Source organism: Mus pahari, chromosome 15 (assembly GCF_900095145.1).
Source record: "Mus pahari chromosome 15, PAHARI_EIJ_v1.1, whole genome shotgun sequence".
Taxonomy (NCBI): Eukaryota; Metazoa; Chordata; class Mammalia; order Rodentia; family Muridae; genus Mus; species Mus pahari.
In genome coordinates, this window is record NC_034604.1 from 3,060,243 (window position 1) to 3,078,623 (window position 18,381).

An 18,381-nucleotide genomic window follows, 5' to 3' on the forward strand; every position below is an offset into this window, starting at 1 on the left:
CTGGCAACACAGCATGTGAATTGCCATCAAATTCAACTGTGGAATTAACCCCCCCCCAGCCCCCAAGTCCCTGTCAAGTGTTTTAGTGAGGCCACCCCTGCCTGCCCACATAGCCATTCATTGTATCTGCCAGATTTGAATGACAGTTTGTGACCCAGCTTTTGAAGTCCAATTAAGTATCATGGCATATAGCCTGACAGAACTGGGCAGTGTTCTCCAAGGGTGTACCTCTGAGGACAGCATTTAGGTCTTTTGGGCCTGGCTTTCTCATAGGATACCCCCAGACTTCCTACAGTCAAAACCCAAGGGGCGTGGCCCAGCACTCAGTGTTCTTACAAGCCATCAAGGTGATTCTGGTGCTAAAATTTGACACCTACTGACCTAAAGTATTGTAAATCCTCCAAAACTGTCCCCCAAGTAAAAGCTTCCTTATGACCTGAAGCTGAAAATGACTAAACCATTTGATTATATTTCTTTTTTTTATTATACTGTTATGATAATGGTGATGATGATGATGATGGTGATGATAATGATGATAGATGATGGTGTGTGTGTGTGTGTGTGCACGGAAGTGTGTACAAGTAGAGGTCAGAGAATAGTTTTCTTCTTCCACCATGCAGGTTCTGGGGCTTAAATTCAGGTCATCAGGCTTGTGCATCAAGTACCTTTAAGTGATGAGCCATTTTAGAACCTAATCAGGCCTTGTATGCTATAAAATAGAAGCCATTATTCTATGTGCACTTAATTTTACAAGTGGTGAAATTCCATACTTCAACAAGGCTTCTTTGCTTTTTGAATGTAATTCAATTTTAGAAGTTTAAAATTTGTAAAAATCAACTTCTGACAGAATCTCATCACATACAATTGCTCATGAGGGTACTTTAGGCAAACTCAACATGGAAACTTCAGAAGCAAGTCTGCTAAGGTCACGTTGCATGTAAAAGGCCTGTGCCATAGGCTGAAGACTGAATCTGATACCAAAACCCTGGCTGAAAGAGAGACACGATCCCAAAAGTTGTCTGATCTCTGCGCACACATACCAGAAACCAAGCATGCACACAATAACAGTAATAAATAAATACATAAATACATAAATAAATAAATAAAGTTTTAAAGAAAAATTCAGATATATATCATTGCTAAGTGAGAATTATTCTTCCTACGAAATGACTATTGGTTATAAAATAATGAATAAATCCAGTAGAAAATTATGCTGCTATACTATACTGCACGTTTAAAATATGTCAATTCACAAAGTGCAAATGTACAGATGATCTACTGTGGCATTAGTGAAGAGGTGACTCTACAATATAAGCTCTGATCTCAGACCTATAAATTCCAGCTCTGTTCTTTGATTTACTAGATAATGTGGGTCATATCTAAGGTGTGCTAATTTCTCAGTTTCTTCCATAAAAATGAGTTTAATTTCCCTACTCTGAGTGAAGATGCTGAGACAGTACTGGCTGTAGAACAACACAAGCCCTAGTTGAGAGCTACCATGTTATTGCCTTCTAAAAATAATTGTGCATTCATTTATTTTTTCCGTGTCTGCATGTGTTTACATGTACCACAGACATGGAGGAGACCATGGAAGCCAAAAGAGGGCATCAATTCTCCTGCAATGGGAGTTACAGGTGGCTGTGAGCTGCCGTGTAGGTGCTGAGACTCAAGCAGCAAGCACTCTTAACCGCTGAGCCCTCTCTGCAGCCCCGGTTGTCCCTTTGTAAATTAGCTGGCAGGTGACCAGTTTGGTCACCGTGAAGACAGATGATGTTAATGCTTCATCACTTCAGAATTGCACATAGAAGTTTACAAAGCAATCCAAGCCCACAGCACTGAGTTTTGGACACACAGACAGTGCTCGCCCTTCTAAGCATCTGTCTCTAGCCACACCCTCTGTGATCATTCCAACCTTGCTGAAGTAAGGCATGTCTAATGTTTCTGGGAAAGGACATCTCCCTTTGTAAAAGAGAGTCTTCTCATTTTGAAAACTGTGTCCCTAGGCTTGTGTCTTGGCAGCCATCTTGATAACACGGACAGTGTCAAAGGAAAAACAAAAAAAAAACAAAAACAAAAAAACCAAAAAGGTTCATAAAAGCCAATCCGCTAGTAAGTCAAACCTAGAGCTTCCCTCCTGGTTACTTAAACAATAAATACTGTTAGTTTTAACATCATTCTCAGCAGAGTTCTGTGTTAGCACAAAAACAAATTAGATGATTAACACCCAGCCAGTATGAGTTATCTAGTTGTATAACAAAATAATTTAGTTATCTTAAGTCATCTACAGCAACTCCTTAATTGTTCATCAATTCATGTGTGTAGAAATAACATTAATTTGACTTCTTGCTCTATACTTGCTTAGTAGATTAAACATTAGCTAGATGTTTAAATATATTAACTTCATAAAATATTTGTTTTTGCTTTTAAATTTTTCTGTTTTATAGCATTAGAAATGTCTACAGAAGATTTAAAAATAAGAATATATGTTAAGAGCCAGCATGGTAGCGCACACCTTTAATCCCAGCACTCCGGAGGCAGAGGCAGGTGGATTTCTGAGTTCCAGGACAGTCAAGGATACACAGAGAAACCCTGTCTCAAAAATATATTAAAAGGAGCTTACGCACGAGTCCTGAGTTCAGATAACTGGTGTCATGTATCTGTAAGCTCAGCAGTGGGTGGGTGGGGGGTTAGCGACAGGTGTGTTCCCACCCTCCCACCCCTGACTTCTTACCTGCCAGCCTAACACAATGAGAGACCCTGACTCTAACAGTCTTTGTTTAATCCTTTTATTTGTCTGTACTACTGTAAAGGTTGATACCAAACATGGTAATGTTTAAATTAGGGCTATGTGAGTAAAATGTACAAAGTCCATTTATGATAAAAAAAAAAAAAACCATCATATATTAACTTTTTGTGGCTACTGTCTTTGTTTTGGATTCTTTCTTTTCTTCTTGAGACAGAATCTCCGTAGCACAGGCTGTCCTTGAAGTCCTGAGTCTTTGTATTGCTACAGCTTAACAGTTTTGTTTTGTTTTGTTTTTCAAGTAAACATGTAGCAGCTCAGCAGTTAAGAGCACTGGCTGCTCTTTTTGGGGATCCAGGTTCAATTCCTAGCACTGGCATGGCAGCTCACAGCTCTCTGTAACTCTGGTTCCAGGGGATCCTATACCCTCCCACGGACATGTGTGCAGGCAAAACACCAATGCACATAAAAAAAAATTATATAAAAGAGTAAACATTTTGGACTCTGGGTTGAATTCTAACCATCGATACAAGCAAGCAAGCACATAAACTAATAAACAGAGCTCAGAGGCACACCCCAAACTCATCATACAGGATGCCCTCTCAAGTGCTTTCTTACAGACATAAACCAAAGTTGCACTTCTTGCTTTGTACTGGGAACAGACATCAGGTGGCTATCTAGTTACGTACCATCTGTTTGTATTATAGCTGAAACAGGAAGGCCAGCCACTGTTTCCCCAAGCTGGCTGCGAGTATTTGGTGTCCAAGTTATGGTCCTTTAATAAAAAGACGACTGTCAGATCCTTATTAACAAGTTAAAATTTTAACCTTTTTCTTCCTTCAGAGATTATACATGGTCAGTGGCTCCAAATGGTAACATCCCACACCCAAGGCCTCAGATTTAAAACACTGTTAGAACATGGAGCCATGTTGGACTTTCAGGTGGATAAGAGAAAAACTTTTTCATTCTCTCTCACTACCATAACCCAGCATCTTGTACTACTGATGGAGACAGGGAGATTTTGAACACTGTGAACCCCTGGTAAAATCATGCTTTATACTGTACTCAGCAAGTATAAAGCATGCGTGTGTCTGTGCAGGAATGAAATCTTTCACTCTGCCGTACTTTCTGCCTTGAGTCGTCATTTCAGGGTCATAGTGGAAAGATAAAAAATAAGTCAGAGCACAATACACCCATTTTGTGTATTATTTTTCTTTCCTTGGTAAAGTCATGCCAGGAACAGTAAGTTACATTTGTGGAATCAGCAGTGTGTCCAAGAAACAACAGAGAAGTGGCAAATGTGTGCACAGGAAGGACAAAACTGCACCATATAAAACGCCCAGCTTCAGATCTGTATTGAGGCAGCATTCAGAGAATATATTCTTCCCTTTAAGAACTTCACCCCAAGTTAAGGGAGCCTGGCCCTGAGTGAGGTCAGCATCTTGCCTTTGTGCCTCTTAAGCCTCTTCCCTTTGCTGCCTCACCCTACCACTATCTATTACCTACTGGGTTTGGCTAATCTGAAATTTTCTCAATACTTAGGTATTCCAATGACATCATAGTAATGAATTAAGAAACTATACTGGCTCAGTACATTAGTCTGAATGTAATTTTCAGTTTATTCCTATTATTGAGGATTCAAAGTTCATTTTTCTGAGGTGTATTGTTTAGAATCTGACTTACAGACTGTCCCTGTCTTCTGTGTCCTTCCTTCCTTCTACAACCTGTTTCCTGACTGTATCACTGTTCCTTAACCTCTCCCTCCACAAGAGGGATGGGCAGTGTGCGTGTGCACGCGTGCACACATACACACACACACACACACACACACACACACACATACACACAAAAGGCATTTTAATGAAGTCAATTTTGCTACTTGCCACTACTCCCTCTGATACAATGATATACAAAAAGGTGTCAATTTGAAATGACACAGCAAATTTGTGGAAAATACAATTTTTGATTGTCCATGATCTAGCAATTTCTGCCATGAAAAAAAATAAATTAGTTCCTTATATATTACATTTTATAAGGATTTTTAATGATTAAAAAATTGGTTTTATAATTCTAAACATAACCACACCAAACTCATGAACTTAATGTCTATAAAATGTCAATTATAAATAATTAATTCCCAAAGAATCAAGAGCTAAGATGAAGTACCAGATACATTTGAAAATGGAGACAAATATAAAATAGGGAATTATTTTTACCTCACAGATTTAAACCTCTTTACTTACACAATGACAGCAAGGTCACATCTAGAAGAGTATGTGTGATAGAAATGTCTGAGTGATTTTCAAAAGTAACGACTGAACTCTAATGGTTACTTCATAATCAATGACGTAAGAGTCAGGAGGAGAACAAAGAGGATTGCATAGCTACAGATGGATTTCTCCGTTCAGTTTGCTCTTAAAAGGGGTGACATTAGACAAACATACACAGTTTCAGAAATTAAATAAAATGAAAAATCACTACATTATGGAGAAGAGAATATTTTAGCAATAAATGTGCTGGAAGGAATATTTTATCCAGCTGATCAGCTTCAGAGAGCTAAAGCCTCCAGATAACCAGTTTAGACAGTATTTATACCTGCAGTATTTCATTCCATACATAATCTATACTGTCAGAAGCCACGCTTGAAGCTGCATTTAGACTTCACAAAGAGAGAAAGAATGAACTATGCCTGTGATTCCTTCCAAACCTTCTGAGCATGCTACAGACAAAATATAGGCGTTGGGCTTGTTTCTTCTGAAGTTCAAGGAAGGAGATAAACAGATTCTAGGAAATACTATTTCTACTCCGGTTCACACATTCCTTTATCCCAGATTGTTAAAGGACCAGTGGAAAGGGCATTTACAGATGTCAAAGTAATAAAGACTCTTGACTCCTGACAGTCACTCTCTCAAGACATAACCTGTTAGTCAGATAATTCAAAAGCTGTTTCATTTTTACTTTACTTGGTAAACAATGCATTTCAAAGTAAAATTACTGGTTCTTCCTACTTTATTTTTTTAACTGAAGACTTCTTCACAAACAACAAACATGTTTACAGAGACTAGTAAAGCCAATGTCATATTGTGACATATTTTTGTTCCTGGCAGGCTTTGGGCCTAAATCCCTTAGTCTCTAATCAGATAACTCTCAAGAACAAAGATGTAATGCCTCCTTAGTAATGTACACATTCGTATTTTTAAGTTAAAAATATGTATGCAATATTCTTTTAAAAATTATTTTGTTCCAACAATAAAAATATTTGCTCATTTTAAAACAAGGCTGTCTAGAAATTCAATCCAAGGGGCAGCTCAAAATAAAACAAGCATGACAAGCTACTAGACCATTCTCAAGACAGAGCCAGGATATGTATCTGAGAAATCCCTTGATTCAAAATGGAATTCAACTTTTACAATGTCCAAAGAACTAATACTCAAATGTTTTATTACATTGAAAGGGTGTTAATGGACATGATTTTGTAAAATAAGAAAAAATACATATAGAATGCTAGAGAGGAGAGGGCAAAGGACAGCTTATTATTAAAGAATCCGATAAAGATAATAAATCAGATGAGATCAAACACAACTGCCAACTGCAAGCTTGTCCATAATGTCCCCTGGATTGGCTGTGATGACATGTCTGTTCTCACCATGGTGCACAGTCCACAGCAAATGCTTAAATAATACAGCTGACCAAACTGAACTTTCTTTATGGAAATTAAAGGATAATAGATAAAATCTTGCCCCACCTTTTTTCTTCCTTTTTTCTTTTAGTAAAACTGACAAATTATTGAGGAGCACTACAGCGCCACCAACACAGATCAGTGCAGAACAAAAAAAAAAAAAAAAAAAATCTCCCACCGTGTGCAAAAAGAAGAAAACTAGAAAAATGCCAAAAATTACAAAATGTCTCCCAAATGTACCTTTCTGGAGAAAAAAATAAGATAGATCTGAAGAGATGAATCGACAAAGAGCTCGAAAGAAATCACATCCTAGACCACAAGTTAGATCCGCTCAGCAATAAAAGAGCCACTATTTAGCAACAGCCATAACTTAAACCCGGTTATGTCAATCTCCGCCTTCATTATACCAGAGCTGCTTTCTGAAGTACTCCATCAAGGAAATCACAATAGATTTATTTTTAAAAAGCAAAACAAAACTACAACGGTAGTTTGCCTGTTGGTAATTTACTCTGGACAAACTAGGCAATAGATAATTTTTATAAAAAGAGGATGCGTACATATTTGGCACTACCAACATTGCTGGCACACAAAAAAAGTCCATCTTGAAACATTTGAGTTCCCCTTTAGTTCACAGCAATTAAAGTATAATTTTCATTATACATGTTTATCTTTAACAATGGAGAGAAAAACTATTTTTTTTTTCCTTTTGGTAAAAATTAACCAGACAAAATTAGGTGGAACGTGCAGAGATCCAAGCTAAAGAAAAATACAAAGATTGGTTTTGTGAGAAGAAACACAATGAAAACCTCTCTTATCTGGTGCTCCTTTCGAAGACGTAATGCCAAGAATGTTTAAAATTATAAACTTACCATTGGTGTAGGCAAAGCAGCAGCCAGCTCTCAAAAAAAATTTGTAACAATATAGGTTGGGGTCTGGGTTGTCCAGAAAAAACAGCCTCCGGGCAGCGTACGGATCTTCAAACATCCTGAAAATATTTGGTAAATCAAAAGTGAGACTTTCGTCCATGGAGGGCGGCGGAGCGGGGCGGGCAGCCGCAGGATCCGAGGGCGTCCGGGGGAATGAAGCAGGCTGGAGGCTGCGGAGCGGGCGGCGGCGGCAGGCGCGGGGTTAACAACTCTGCGCTGGCGGGCGAGAGGGCGGGCGCGCATGCCCATTGGCTGGCGGCCTCTAGGCTCCGCCCTCGCTCCCGCCTCCCGCAGCTCGGAAAGAATGCACGACTGGGCCATTTTACAACGAGCTCAGGAGAGTGCTGACGCCTGGGCCCGGCTCGGGGCTGGGGAGTCAGTGACAGTGACAACCACAACAATGGCAGCGACCGCGTCCTCGGAGCATCTGGGCACGCCCTTGCGCGCGGCGCGTGGGGAGCTCCACGCGAGACGGCTCCGTGTGGGACGCGGATGCGGCCATTCGGGAAAGATGCTCGTTCGAGGTGTGACGTTCCGAGGGCCTCCTTCAGCCGCGAGCACGACGGTCCCTGCATTAGCATCGAATGAATCCCGACACAAGTTGAAACCATAGTCAGCTCCCCCACCCTCTCCGCCTTCAACGCTGCTCCCAAACCCCTTCCTGGCCGGCCCAGTTCTACAGCGCCGCCTTACAAACAAAATGGCTGAGGTGTCCAGTTTTTTTTTTTTTTTTTGGATCCTTCCACCCGGCCTTCAGGAAGTGGTAGAAATTCAAAATAAATAAAGCCCTAAAGTCCACCCTGGAGTCTGAACTCCTTACAAACCTTTGGTGCTGGTGCTAGCCGGGTGTCTAGGAAATGCGCTCCTTTTTGTTCTTTTTTTTTTTTTTTTTTTTTCTTCTTTTAATTGTTTTGAAAAGAACATCAATCATTAGGGGTTTACTTGATTGTAATTTAAACTAACTGCTTTACATATTTATAAGGTCTTTCACCTAACTTGGCCGACTTTCAATTAAGCGGGCTGGGAAACTTGATTATCTCTAGTTGGGTGCTGAGCAGAGTCTAAAAATTAAGCATAAAAATGTTAGAGGAATCCAACACTTGTGATTGCAAATGTAAAGTCCCCAAAGTCAGCTAATATCAAAGTGTTTCAGTAACTTAAATGTGTGAACTGAATGCATCAACTGTGCAATTAATACCTTGCCAGAAAATTTCTAATAGGCCAATGATGAAAGAAAAATAGCAAAAGATGAAAACAAAGATGGAGAATTGCTCACATTCTTCAAGACACTTATCCCCCCCCCACACACACACACACACACAACTCACTCCACACAGAGGTCTGATATACTGGGCTAGTATTTAATAGGTAGCCACCTTTAAAACTGTATCTAGGATTACTATCACACTCACCGTCTACAAGACTGAGGGAAAAAATGCTGTTAATCACAGGACGATTAGAATAAACAAGGCTTGCCTCCAGTAAGCCAGAGAGTGGACAAAACAAGAATTTTATGAACAGGTAGTGACCCGCAGACTTGGGGCTAATTTAAATAGAGTCAGATTCCCCTTCTGGCCTCTATATTTTGCACCTGCTCTGAAGTAGATAACCAGTGTAGAACTGGATTCACAAATATTTACAGAGCAGCTATGGTTAAAAAAAAAAAATCTGGACAGGAATAGACTCTTATGTAAGTCTACAGATAGTCTACAGACTAGACTACTCTGAGTGCCTTGTAAGTTATTCATATTCTTAGTTATATATTTTCTGATGAAATAGCTGGTTTTCCAGTTTCGAAGCCATATTCATGGTATACATAAACAGGTTTCTTGCTTTTTCTTTATGTTCAAAGGCAAAATGGAGGAGACAGTGTAGAAAAGTTCTCAGTTAAGTAAGTTGGAGGTTGTTTATCACAGTTCTTGAGAACTTAGCATTTGCTGCTTATAGGTAATAATGAATAGCAGTGGTATATTTCTTATCTCATGGAGACAGACAAGTAGCAAGCTAATACATGATTCGAAGTATTGGAGAATGCTCTTTCTGAAAGGCATGCAGAACAGAGAGTGCATCAATAAGGAGGCCCAGTAATTGCTCCTTAGCAGATGACATTGACACTAGACTCGAAAGATGGGGAAACCACCTGGGACATCCACATGACATGCACTGAGACCCTGGGGTGGATTCCAGAGACACGTTCTGGAAGTGCCATGGAGGCCAACATGCCCAAAGTATGCCCAGAAGAAGGAAGATGGCAACAGTTGGCCAGAGGTGCAGGTAGGATTGAGTAAGCATGTGAGCAGGACTGAAGTTGAGAGGACCGAGGTCCACCATGGAGCTCCATATTTAAGCTGTGAATTACAGTGACTAAGACACTAGACTCAGAGGTTTTAATGATGGTGAACTGCAGAAATGGAAGTGGAGAGCAAATCCCACAATGAGAATTTTGAGTTCACATGGCTACATCACGGCTACATCATGGAGTTCTGCTTTTTATCCACAGGTCATAGCCAGGGATGATGGTTGAATTAATTATAAATATGAAAAAGCAAGACATAAAGCAGACTACACTGTGTAATACTAATAAAAATCTTTTAAAAAGTAGCAACACAGACAACTAATCATCTTGCTTTTCTACGTCTCTTTAGCTGTGTTTGTCTAGGTAAAGTCTCATTAGATGGCTCTGGCCTAGTACTTGGCTTTAGTACTTTGACTTTTATTTAAGATTCTTACTTTTTTTTTTTTTAATTTAAAAAAGCTAGTGTGGTGGTGCAAACCCTTTATTCCCAGCACCAGGACGCAGAGGCCAGTGGATCTCTGTGAGTTCGAGGCCAGCCTGGTCTACAGAGCAAGTTCCAGTACAGCCAGGGCTGGACAGAGAAATTTTGTCTGGAAAGCAAAATAAAAACAAACAAAAAATTCTTACACATTGTTTAATCAGTTGAAAAATCTGAGTATCTTCTATTGTTATAACAGATACAAAACATTGTTGAATCTAGAAATTAGAAAAGTTAGAATAAAAAGTAATGTTTTTACAATTTGGTATCTGACTTTTGCAAATCAAAATGTCATGTGTACATGAACAGAAACAGCATGTTAAACTACTTAAATCTAAGTTGTAGAATACTCATTGTTCTATCAAATCAGGGACACAGTACCTCAAATGCACCTAGGAACCACAATGGTCAGAGACTTCAAACTGTGAGCCAGATAGTACATTAATAAAATCTTTACTTCATAGAACTGCGAGGTAAAGGAAGATATGTTTTTTAGTGCAATCTTTTTATTTTTAAGAGGGGATATAATATAGCCTTCTGATCCCAATCAAGTTTATTACTGTTTTTTTTTCAACCAAATACAATATGGCCAATTGCTGTAAGTAGAGTAAATATGACAAGTAGCCTGAAGTAATTCAGCTTAGTTTTCCCCACTAAATACTGGAATGCAGCTTGCAATTAAGTTTTTCAAGAAGTTCCCACCTTTGGAACTGTGCAGGGGGATTGTACATCTGTAGATTTGAGTCTCTCTCAGGTAATTCAGAAAACAACAACAACAAAAAAAAAACAAACAAAAAACAAAAACCCAAAACATTCTTAGCTGAAGCCAGCATTTGTAACCCTAAGGAGCATGGAGAACTCCAATTTGGAAATACCCCCAAATAGACAATATGGCACCCAGGGAACAGTAGCATTAAATTGTGTATATTCTGGGGAAAAATCACAATATCATTCCCCCATGACTTCCGTGATTCTGCCCTAAGAATGGTGAACTCACACTTCCTGCAAACTTATCTTTAAGCAACACACTTGGCGATTTTGTTTTTTAAATGTTCTGGTACCTTCAAGCTGAGATTTAAGAGTGTTGACTTGAGACTCTATTGTTTGTTGTGGGTTTTAGGTGCATTTACTCGTTGAAAGGCTTGCTCATTTTCCCTGAAGGGCTACAGCTGAAATCGTTCGGTAGGACTCACAAGTCAGTTAAAGAGGGCTGACTCGAGACTCTGAAGCTTCAGGGCTATACATGACACCCACAGTGGCTTCCCTCTGCTGGGGTGACCAATACTCAAGAGGCCTTGAAAATACTCAGGCTCCTGTCTCTACTCTCCTCAATGCTGTGATTGTTTCTGACACGCCAATGCACTTGAAAGGCATCCCTCAGCTAAAACAGCCATTTCAGGGCTGACATCAGCAGTCTTCTATGCCAGTGTACAGAATGCAAGGGTTAAGTGTGGTCAGCAGAGGCCCTGGATGCACAGCTGCCAGCTCTATTGAGCATTAGTTGCCAGCCCGATATAACTCAGTGACAAAATAAACCAAAAGAAAGTCAGAACTGCACAAGTCGAGTTCAGTTGCCCTTCGTACACACCTGTGAGAATTCTAGGGGCACAGAGCAAACTGGTTCACCCCTTCATTTTTGTCTTTTTATTTCTTGGACGATTCAGAGTGATTTTCTTCTTAAACACTTAGCAGAGTTTTTACTTTATTACATTTAAGATTCTTATGCTTTATTCATTATCCACACTCCACCCTATACTCACCCAATTGTATTCAGTCATCTTTCTTCTTTCTAGAGCAAGGGTTTTTCAGTTTCTCATTTCCCTTTTTGACTTTCTGTCTCTTGTCTCTTCCTTCACACACACACACACACACACACACACACACTAGTATTTTGACTTGACTGTATTGGCTTACACCATTTTGCATGCTTTTATGTGTTTTTCTAAACTCTGTAAAACCTCTTTGCTCGTCCAGGCTCTTGCTCTCTTCTCTCCTCTCCAGCACTCTTCTCTGGCCACACCTCCTTTCTCCTTTGCCTGTTTCACATTTGCCTTCTCTCTTTTCCTATGCTCTTCATCTTATCTCATTTACTGTTTACACAATTATTCTAAAAATGTTTAACATCATAGTACATTCCACACTGGTCTTATCATTTTCAGTTTTTTGATATTGGTCATGCATTCATGGGTTGTAATTGCTTTTAAGTATATTTCTGTATCTTATAGGGTTTGCCATTGCTCTTTGGGGATTGAGCTTCACAAGTAGGTTATACAATAAGACAGCCCCCACCCCCCCACAGTGGCAATGACTCTTTAAGAAATGCTGCTTACAGCTTCCTTTACAAATTAAACTTTTACCCAATCTGTAACTAATAATGTTCTTTGAGATCATTTATAACTACTATCTCATTATGCTCACATACTGTATACTTAGTCTATTGAGAATTAACTGACCTTATACCTGAAATGGTGGGGCGCACTTTTAATCTCAGCACTCAGAAGGCAAAAGAAAGAGGCTCTATTTGAGTTGAAGGCCAATCTACTTTACATAGCAAGTTTCATGATAGATAAGCCTAATTAGAAAAATCTCAAAAAACCAAAATCGAACAACTGACATTAAGAAAAACAATATGATATAATAATATAACAATATAACTAATCTTACTATGCATTGGACTTCCTATGTTTCTTTTTTCTCTTTCATAAGTCATCATGACCCTGACTCAGATCAATGAGTGTGTCATAAGATACTATCCAAGACTAAGATCATCTGCTGAAAGCAGCAAGGCATTGGAAGTCACAGTCCCCACAGAGAATATTGACAACAACATGTGGGCATAAATAACATATGATGGCTTTGTGTGCTGCTCTGAGTCAACAGGGCTAGAAAAACAATTTCCCTTTGTGAGATTCCTGCAACAAATTGATTTAAGACATAAGTTCCTTATTCTTTTTCACTATCATATTCTCTGTGCTGTTCAATAAATAGAACAGCCTTTTTTTTTCTTTCTTTCTTTTCTTTTTCTTTTTCTTTTCTTTTTTTTTTTTTTTTTTTTAAACAACGAAATTAGAACTATTCAGTACAAATCAGGTTCCCTCTTGGGTGAACAACATAACAAATCTATGCTGAATGAAAGGAGTTATCTTAGTCAGGGTTTCTATTCCTGCACAAATATCATGACCAAGAAGCAAGTTGGGGAGGAAAGGGTTTATTCAGCTTACACTTCCAAATTGCTGTTCAGCACTAAAGGAAGTCAGAACTGGAACTCAAGCAGGTCAGGAAGCAGGAGCTGGTGCAGAGGCCATGGAGGGATGTTTCTTACTGGCTTGCTCAGCTTGCTTTCTTATAGAATCCAAGACTATAAGCCCAGGACGGCACCACCCATGATGGGCCCTCCCCACTTGATCACTAATTGAAAAAATGCACTACAGCTGGATCTTGTGGAGACATTTCCTCAACTGAAGCTCCTTTCTCTGTGATAACTCCAGCTTCTGTCAAGTTGACACACAAAACCAGCCAGTACAGGAGTCTTTTCAGGGAAATCTATAGCTCTAAATATGTAAACTAAGAAATCAGAGAGGCCAGACACAGAGGCACATGCTTTAATCCCAGCACTCGTCAGAGGCAGGTGGATCTCTGAGAGTTGGAGGTTATCCTGGTCTACATAGAGAGTTTCAGGACAGCCAGGGCTATATAGTGAGACCCTATCTTGAAAGAAAGAAAGAAAGAAAGAAAGAAAGAAAGAAAGAAAGAAAGAAAGAAAGAAAGAAAAGAAAGAAACAAAGAAAGAAAGAAAGAAAGAAAGAAAGAGAGAGAGAGAAAAAACAAAGGAAGAAAGAAAACAAAGGAAGAAAGAAAAGGTCAGAGAGATCTCAAACAAATAACCTAATGATACACCACAAGACCCTGGAAAACGAAGAACCAAACAAACCCCAAATCAACATACAGGAAGAGACATAAGATCAGGACAGGAATGAATGAAATAGAAAGAAACAAATGAACAACAAAAACAATTAGAAGAAACAAATGAAGAACAAAAACAACTGAAACAAAAAGTTGATCTTTGAAAAGATAAACAAGTTTGGTAAAGCATTAGTTAACTACACAGAAGAAGAGAGAGAAGACCTAAATAAATAAAAAAGCATTGAGAAGGAAACCATTACAACAGTTACTAATTCAGAAAAATCTTTTAAAGGTCTTACCTTAAAAACATACTAAGTTGGGCTGGAGAGATGGCTCAGCAGTTAAGAGCATTGAATGCTCTTCCAGAGGTCATGAGTTCAAATTCCAGAAACCACATGATGGCTCACAACCATCTGTAATGAGATCTGATTCCCTCTTCTGGTATGTCTGAAGACAGCTACAGTCTCTGTATACATAATAAATAAATAAATCTTTCAAAAAAAAAAAGAGAGAGAAAGAAAAATACTAAGTTGAGAAATCTAAAAGAAATTGATGAGTGTCTAGATGCACACAAGCTTTCAAATTAAACCAAGATGAGACACACACTAGCTAAACAGAGCTATAACAAGGAGTGAAGTTGAAGCAGTAATTTAAAAATCTCCCAATTAAGAAAAAAGTTCAGGCCCAGATAAATTCACCAGTGAATTTTACTACATCTTTAAAGAAAAATTAACACCAAAGATTCTCAAATATTCCATAAACTAGAAAATTAGGAAGTGTTACCAACTCTTTTTACAAAGTTAGCATTACCCTGATATCAAAAGCAGGAAAAAATAAGTCACAAGAAATATTGCAAAGTAATTTTCCTGATGAACAGATTAAAAAATTTTCAGCAAATATTTGCAAACCAAATTTAATAATACATCAAAAACATCATTCATCATGACATGGTAGACTTTACACCATCAAGGCAGAAATAGCTTAATACACATAATTTAAAATTTATAAATTACATAAATGGACACAAGGACCAAATAACATTATTATTTTGATAAAAATAAAAAATAAACAAGCTTTTGACAAAAAAGTCTTTATGCTAAAGTCCTGGAGAGACATGGAGACAGAGCATGACTCAACATGATAAAGTCCATATACGACAAGCCTACATCCAATATAATATTAGATGGGGAAAATCCACATTTCCACTAAAATCAGGAACAAGATATGGGTGTTTACTTTCTCCATTTTTATTCAATATAGAACTGGAAGTCTTAGAAGTCTTAGCTAGAACAATAAAACAAGAGAAAGGGTACAAATCAGATAGAACATGATGATATTATCCTTATCTAAGAGACTCTAAAGCGTACACCAGAAAATCTTTGTAGTTGATAAACACTTTTAGCAAAGGGAAAGATAAAAAAAAAATCAATGTACAAAATCAGTGTTCTTCCTATATACCAATGACAAACATGTGTGAGAAAGAAACCAGGGAAATAACTCCATTCATGATTGCCTCAAAAATAAGTCTAGAACTAAAGTTAAGCAAGGATGTAGAAAACTTCTATAATGAAAACTTTAAAGCACTGAAGAAAGAATAAAGGAAGACGCCAACAAGAAGATGGAAACATCTCCCTTGCTCAAGTGTCCTAAGACGCAAAAATGACAAAATTCAAAATCTCTTAGTCCTATCAAAAGCAATCTTCAGATTCAATGAAATCTTAATAAAAATTCCAGTGGTATTCTTTTAAAATAAAAAAAATTGATAGACAGAGAAATCTTGATCAAAAAGAATACTGCTGGAAGTATCAACAAGTTCAAATTATACTACAGAACCATAGTAATACAACCTGCATACTTTTGGCAAAAGCACAGAAAGATGGACCAATGAAATAGAACAGAAGGCCCAGAAAGAAATCCATGCAACTGCAGCTATATAATTTTTTTTCATAACAAGGCACAGTTGGGAAAAGAACATTTTCTGCATGCTGGGAAAACTGGACGGTTGTGCTAGATCCTGAGACCAGATCCTTGTCTCTCAGTGCAGATTTGCACACGGATGGAGAATGATGACTTAAGATCTGAAACACTGATGCTGCTAGAACGAGAAGCAGGCAGAACACTTGAAGACAGGGACAATTAGTTCAACAATGAACAGATGAGAGCTCATGAAATTAAAAGGAATTTCTGTAGCAAAAGAAACTGAAGAGGGAAGAGGCAAACTTATAGAATAGTTGAAAATTGTTGCTAACTATGTATCTGGTGTAAGATTGACAGTATTTACAAAAAAATATGAAACTAATTTTTAAGAAAACAACTAAATCAAAAAGTAGACTATATTGACATGAACAGAGAGTGCTCAAAAGAAGAAATATAAATGACTAATAAGAAATATAAATGACTAATATAAATATAAATGACTAATTAAAGGTATTCAACATCATTAGCCATCAGAGAAAGACAAACTAAAACTACTTTGAGGTCCCATGTCATTCTGGTCAGAATGGGTATCATCAAGAATACAAGTGACAATGAATGCTGGCTTGCCTATGTGGAAAAGGAGAACGAATATCTACTGGTAGTGGCACTAGAAACTGGTGTAGTCCCTGAGGAAGCCATGTCTACTGGTGGTGGCACTAGAAACTGGTATTGTTCCTGAGAAAGTCAGTCTATATTTTTCTCAAAAAGCTAATACCACATGCCCAGCTTTAGCACGCATGGACACATAACCAGAGAGCTCCATGTTCTTTTTCAGAGACATGTCCATATTCATTGTTGGTCTGTTCTCAGCAGCTAGAAGATGGAGTCCACCGTGATGTCTGTCAACTGATGAACAGTAAGGAAAGTGTTGGGCATGTACACGTGGACTTTTATTAGGCTGAAAGAAAAATCAAAGTCATAAAAATTTTAGGAAAATGGGTTAAACTGGAAAATTAGGCAGATCTGTTATTATCAATGACATTGAAATGTTAACAAAAAGAAGTCCAGGGCAGACAGACTTACTGCTGAGCGCAGCCTAGTCATTAAAAAGAGCCCACGCTAATGCTACACAAACATCCATGGACTGACAGGGAAAAAACACAACCAAGCTCATTCTATGAAACCAGCACCACCCTGGTTCTAAAACCAAAGACTCACTCACAGAGAAAAACAAACAACAATAACAAATTATAGATTTCCCTAAACAATTATACAAAATTTCTCAATAAAATTCCTGTAAATCGAATTCAAGTATATATTTATATCACACAACATTACCAAGTTAGTTTCATTCCAGAGTTCAAGATAGTTCAATATCATTATCTAAACATAGATAGACTTAAGGACAAAAGCCACAGACCAGCTCAATTGATTCAGAAAAGGCCTCTGACAAAGATCAACATTCTTTCATGATAAAAGCCCTAAAGAAATTAGGAACAAAAAGAATGTACTTTAGCATAGTAAAGGCTATATATGACAAAGTTACAGCAACCATAATATGTAAGACAAAGAGAAAACATTTTCTCTATAGTCTGGAATTCAACAATGGAGCTCAGTCTCTTAATTTTTACTCCATGTAGTGCTTGAAAGTCTTAGGTCAATGTGGTAGTTTAAATAGAAATGGCCCCCATAGACTCATGTGTTTGACTGCTTGGCCCATGGGAGTGGCACTACTAGGAGGTGCGTCCTTATTGGAGGAGATGTGGTCTTGTTAGAGGAATTGTGTCACTGTGGAGTGGGGCTTTGAAGTATAATACGTGCTCAAGCTCTGCTCAGCACGAAGCACCGTAATCTCCTGACTACCTCTGGATCAGAATGTAGAGCTCTTGGCTCCTCCAGCACCAAGTCCTATATAAAGGTTGGCTTGGTCATGGTGTGTCTCACAGCAACGAAACCCTAATGAGGACAGAAGTCGGTACCAGGGTCTGGTTATTGCTGTGACAGTCCTCACCATGCTTTTGTTTGGAGGAATGTGGATTTGGGGACTTTGGATTTGGAAAGCACTGAAATGCTTTTAAGTGGGGCTTAGTGGGCCATCCTAGTAGGAGTATGGAAGACATTGGTGCTGAGGATAATTTGAATTCTGGGGGCCTGGCTCAAGAGGTTTAAGAGAAGAAGAATTTTAGTATGTGGCACGGAGATCATTCTTGGTGAAGAATGTGGATGCTTTTTGCCCTTTTCTGGGAAGTCTACTTGAGGCTAAGATGTAGAGATTTAGATTGGTTGGTTGTACTGAGGAAGGAGGACTCAAAATAGCCTAGCATAGACTCTGCCATGTGGTTCACTCTTATGAAGATCATTTTAATTAAATGTAGTAAACTGAGAAAGGAAAAATACAAAATATATGGTTCAAAGATTAAAGGGGCACCAGGAAATGGA

The 18,381-nt window shown here is 38.4% G+C and overlaps 1 protein-coding gene across 1 annotated transcript in view; it reads right to left on the reverse strand.

The window, feature by feature from the left end:
* The window catches only part of Epc1 (enhancer of polycomb homolog 1), an 80,153-nt gene extending 72,618 nt beyond the window's left edge, over positions 1–7,535 (reverse strand). The window contains exon 1 of the mRNA XM_021214300.2: positions 7,292–7,535. Coding sequence (XP_021069959.1) covers positions 7,292–7,294 — 3 coding nt within the window. The 5' untranslated portion in view covers positions 7,295–7,535. The remainder of the gene's footprint in view (positions 1–7,291) is intronic.
* Between the last annotated feature and the right edge of the window lie 10,846 nt (positions 7,536–18,381).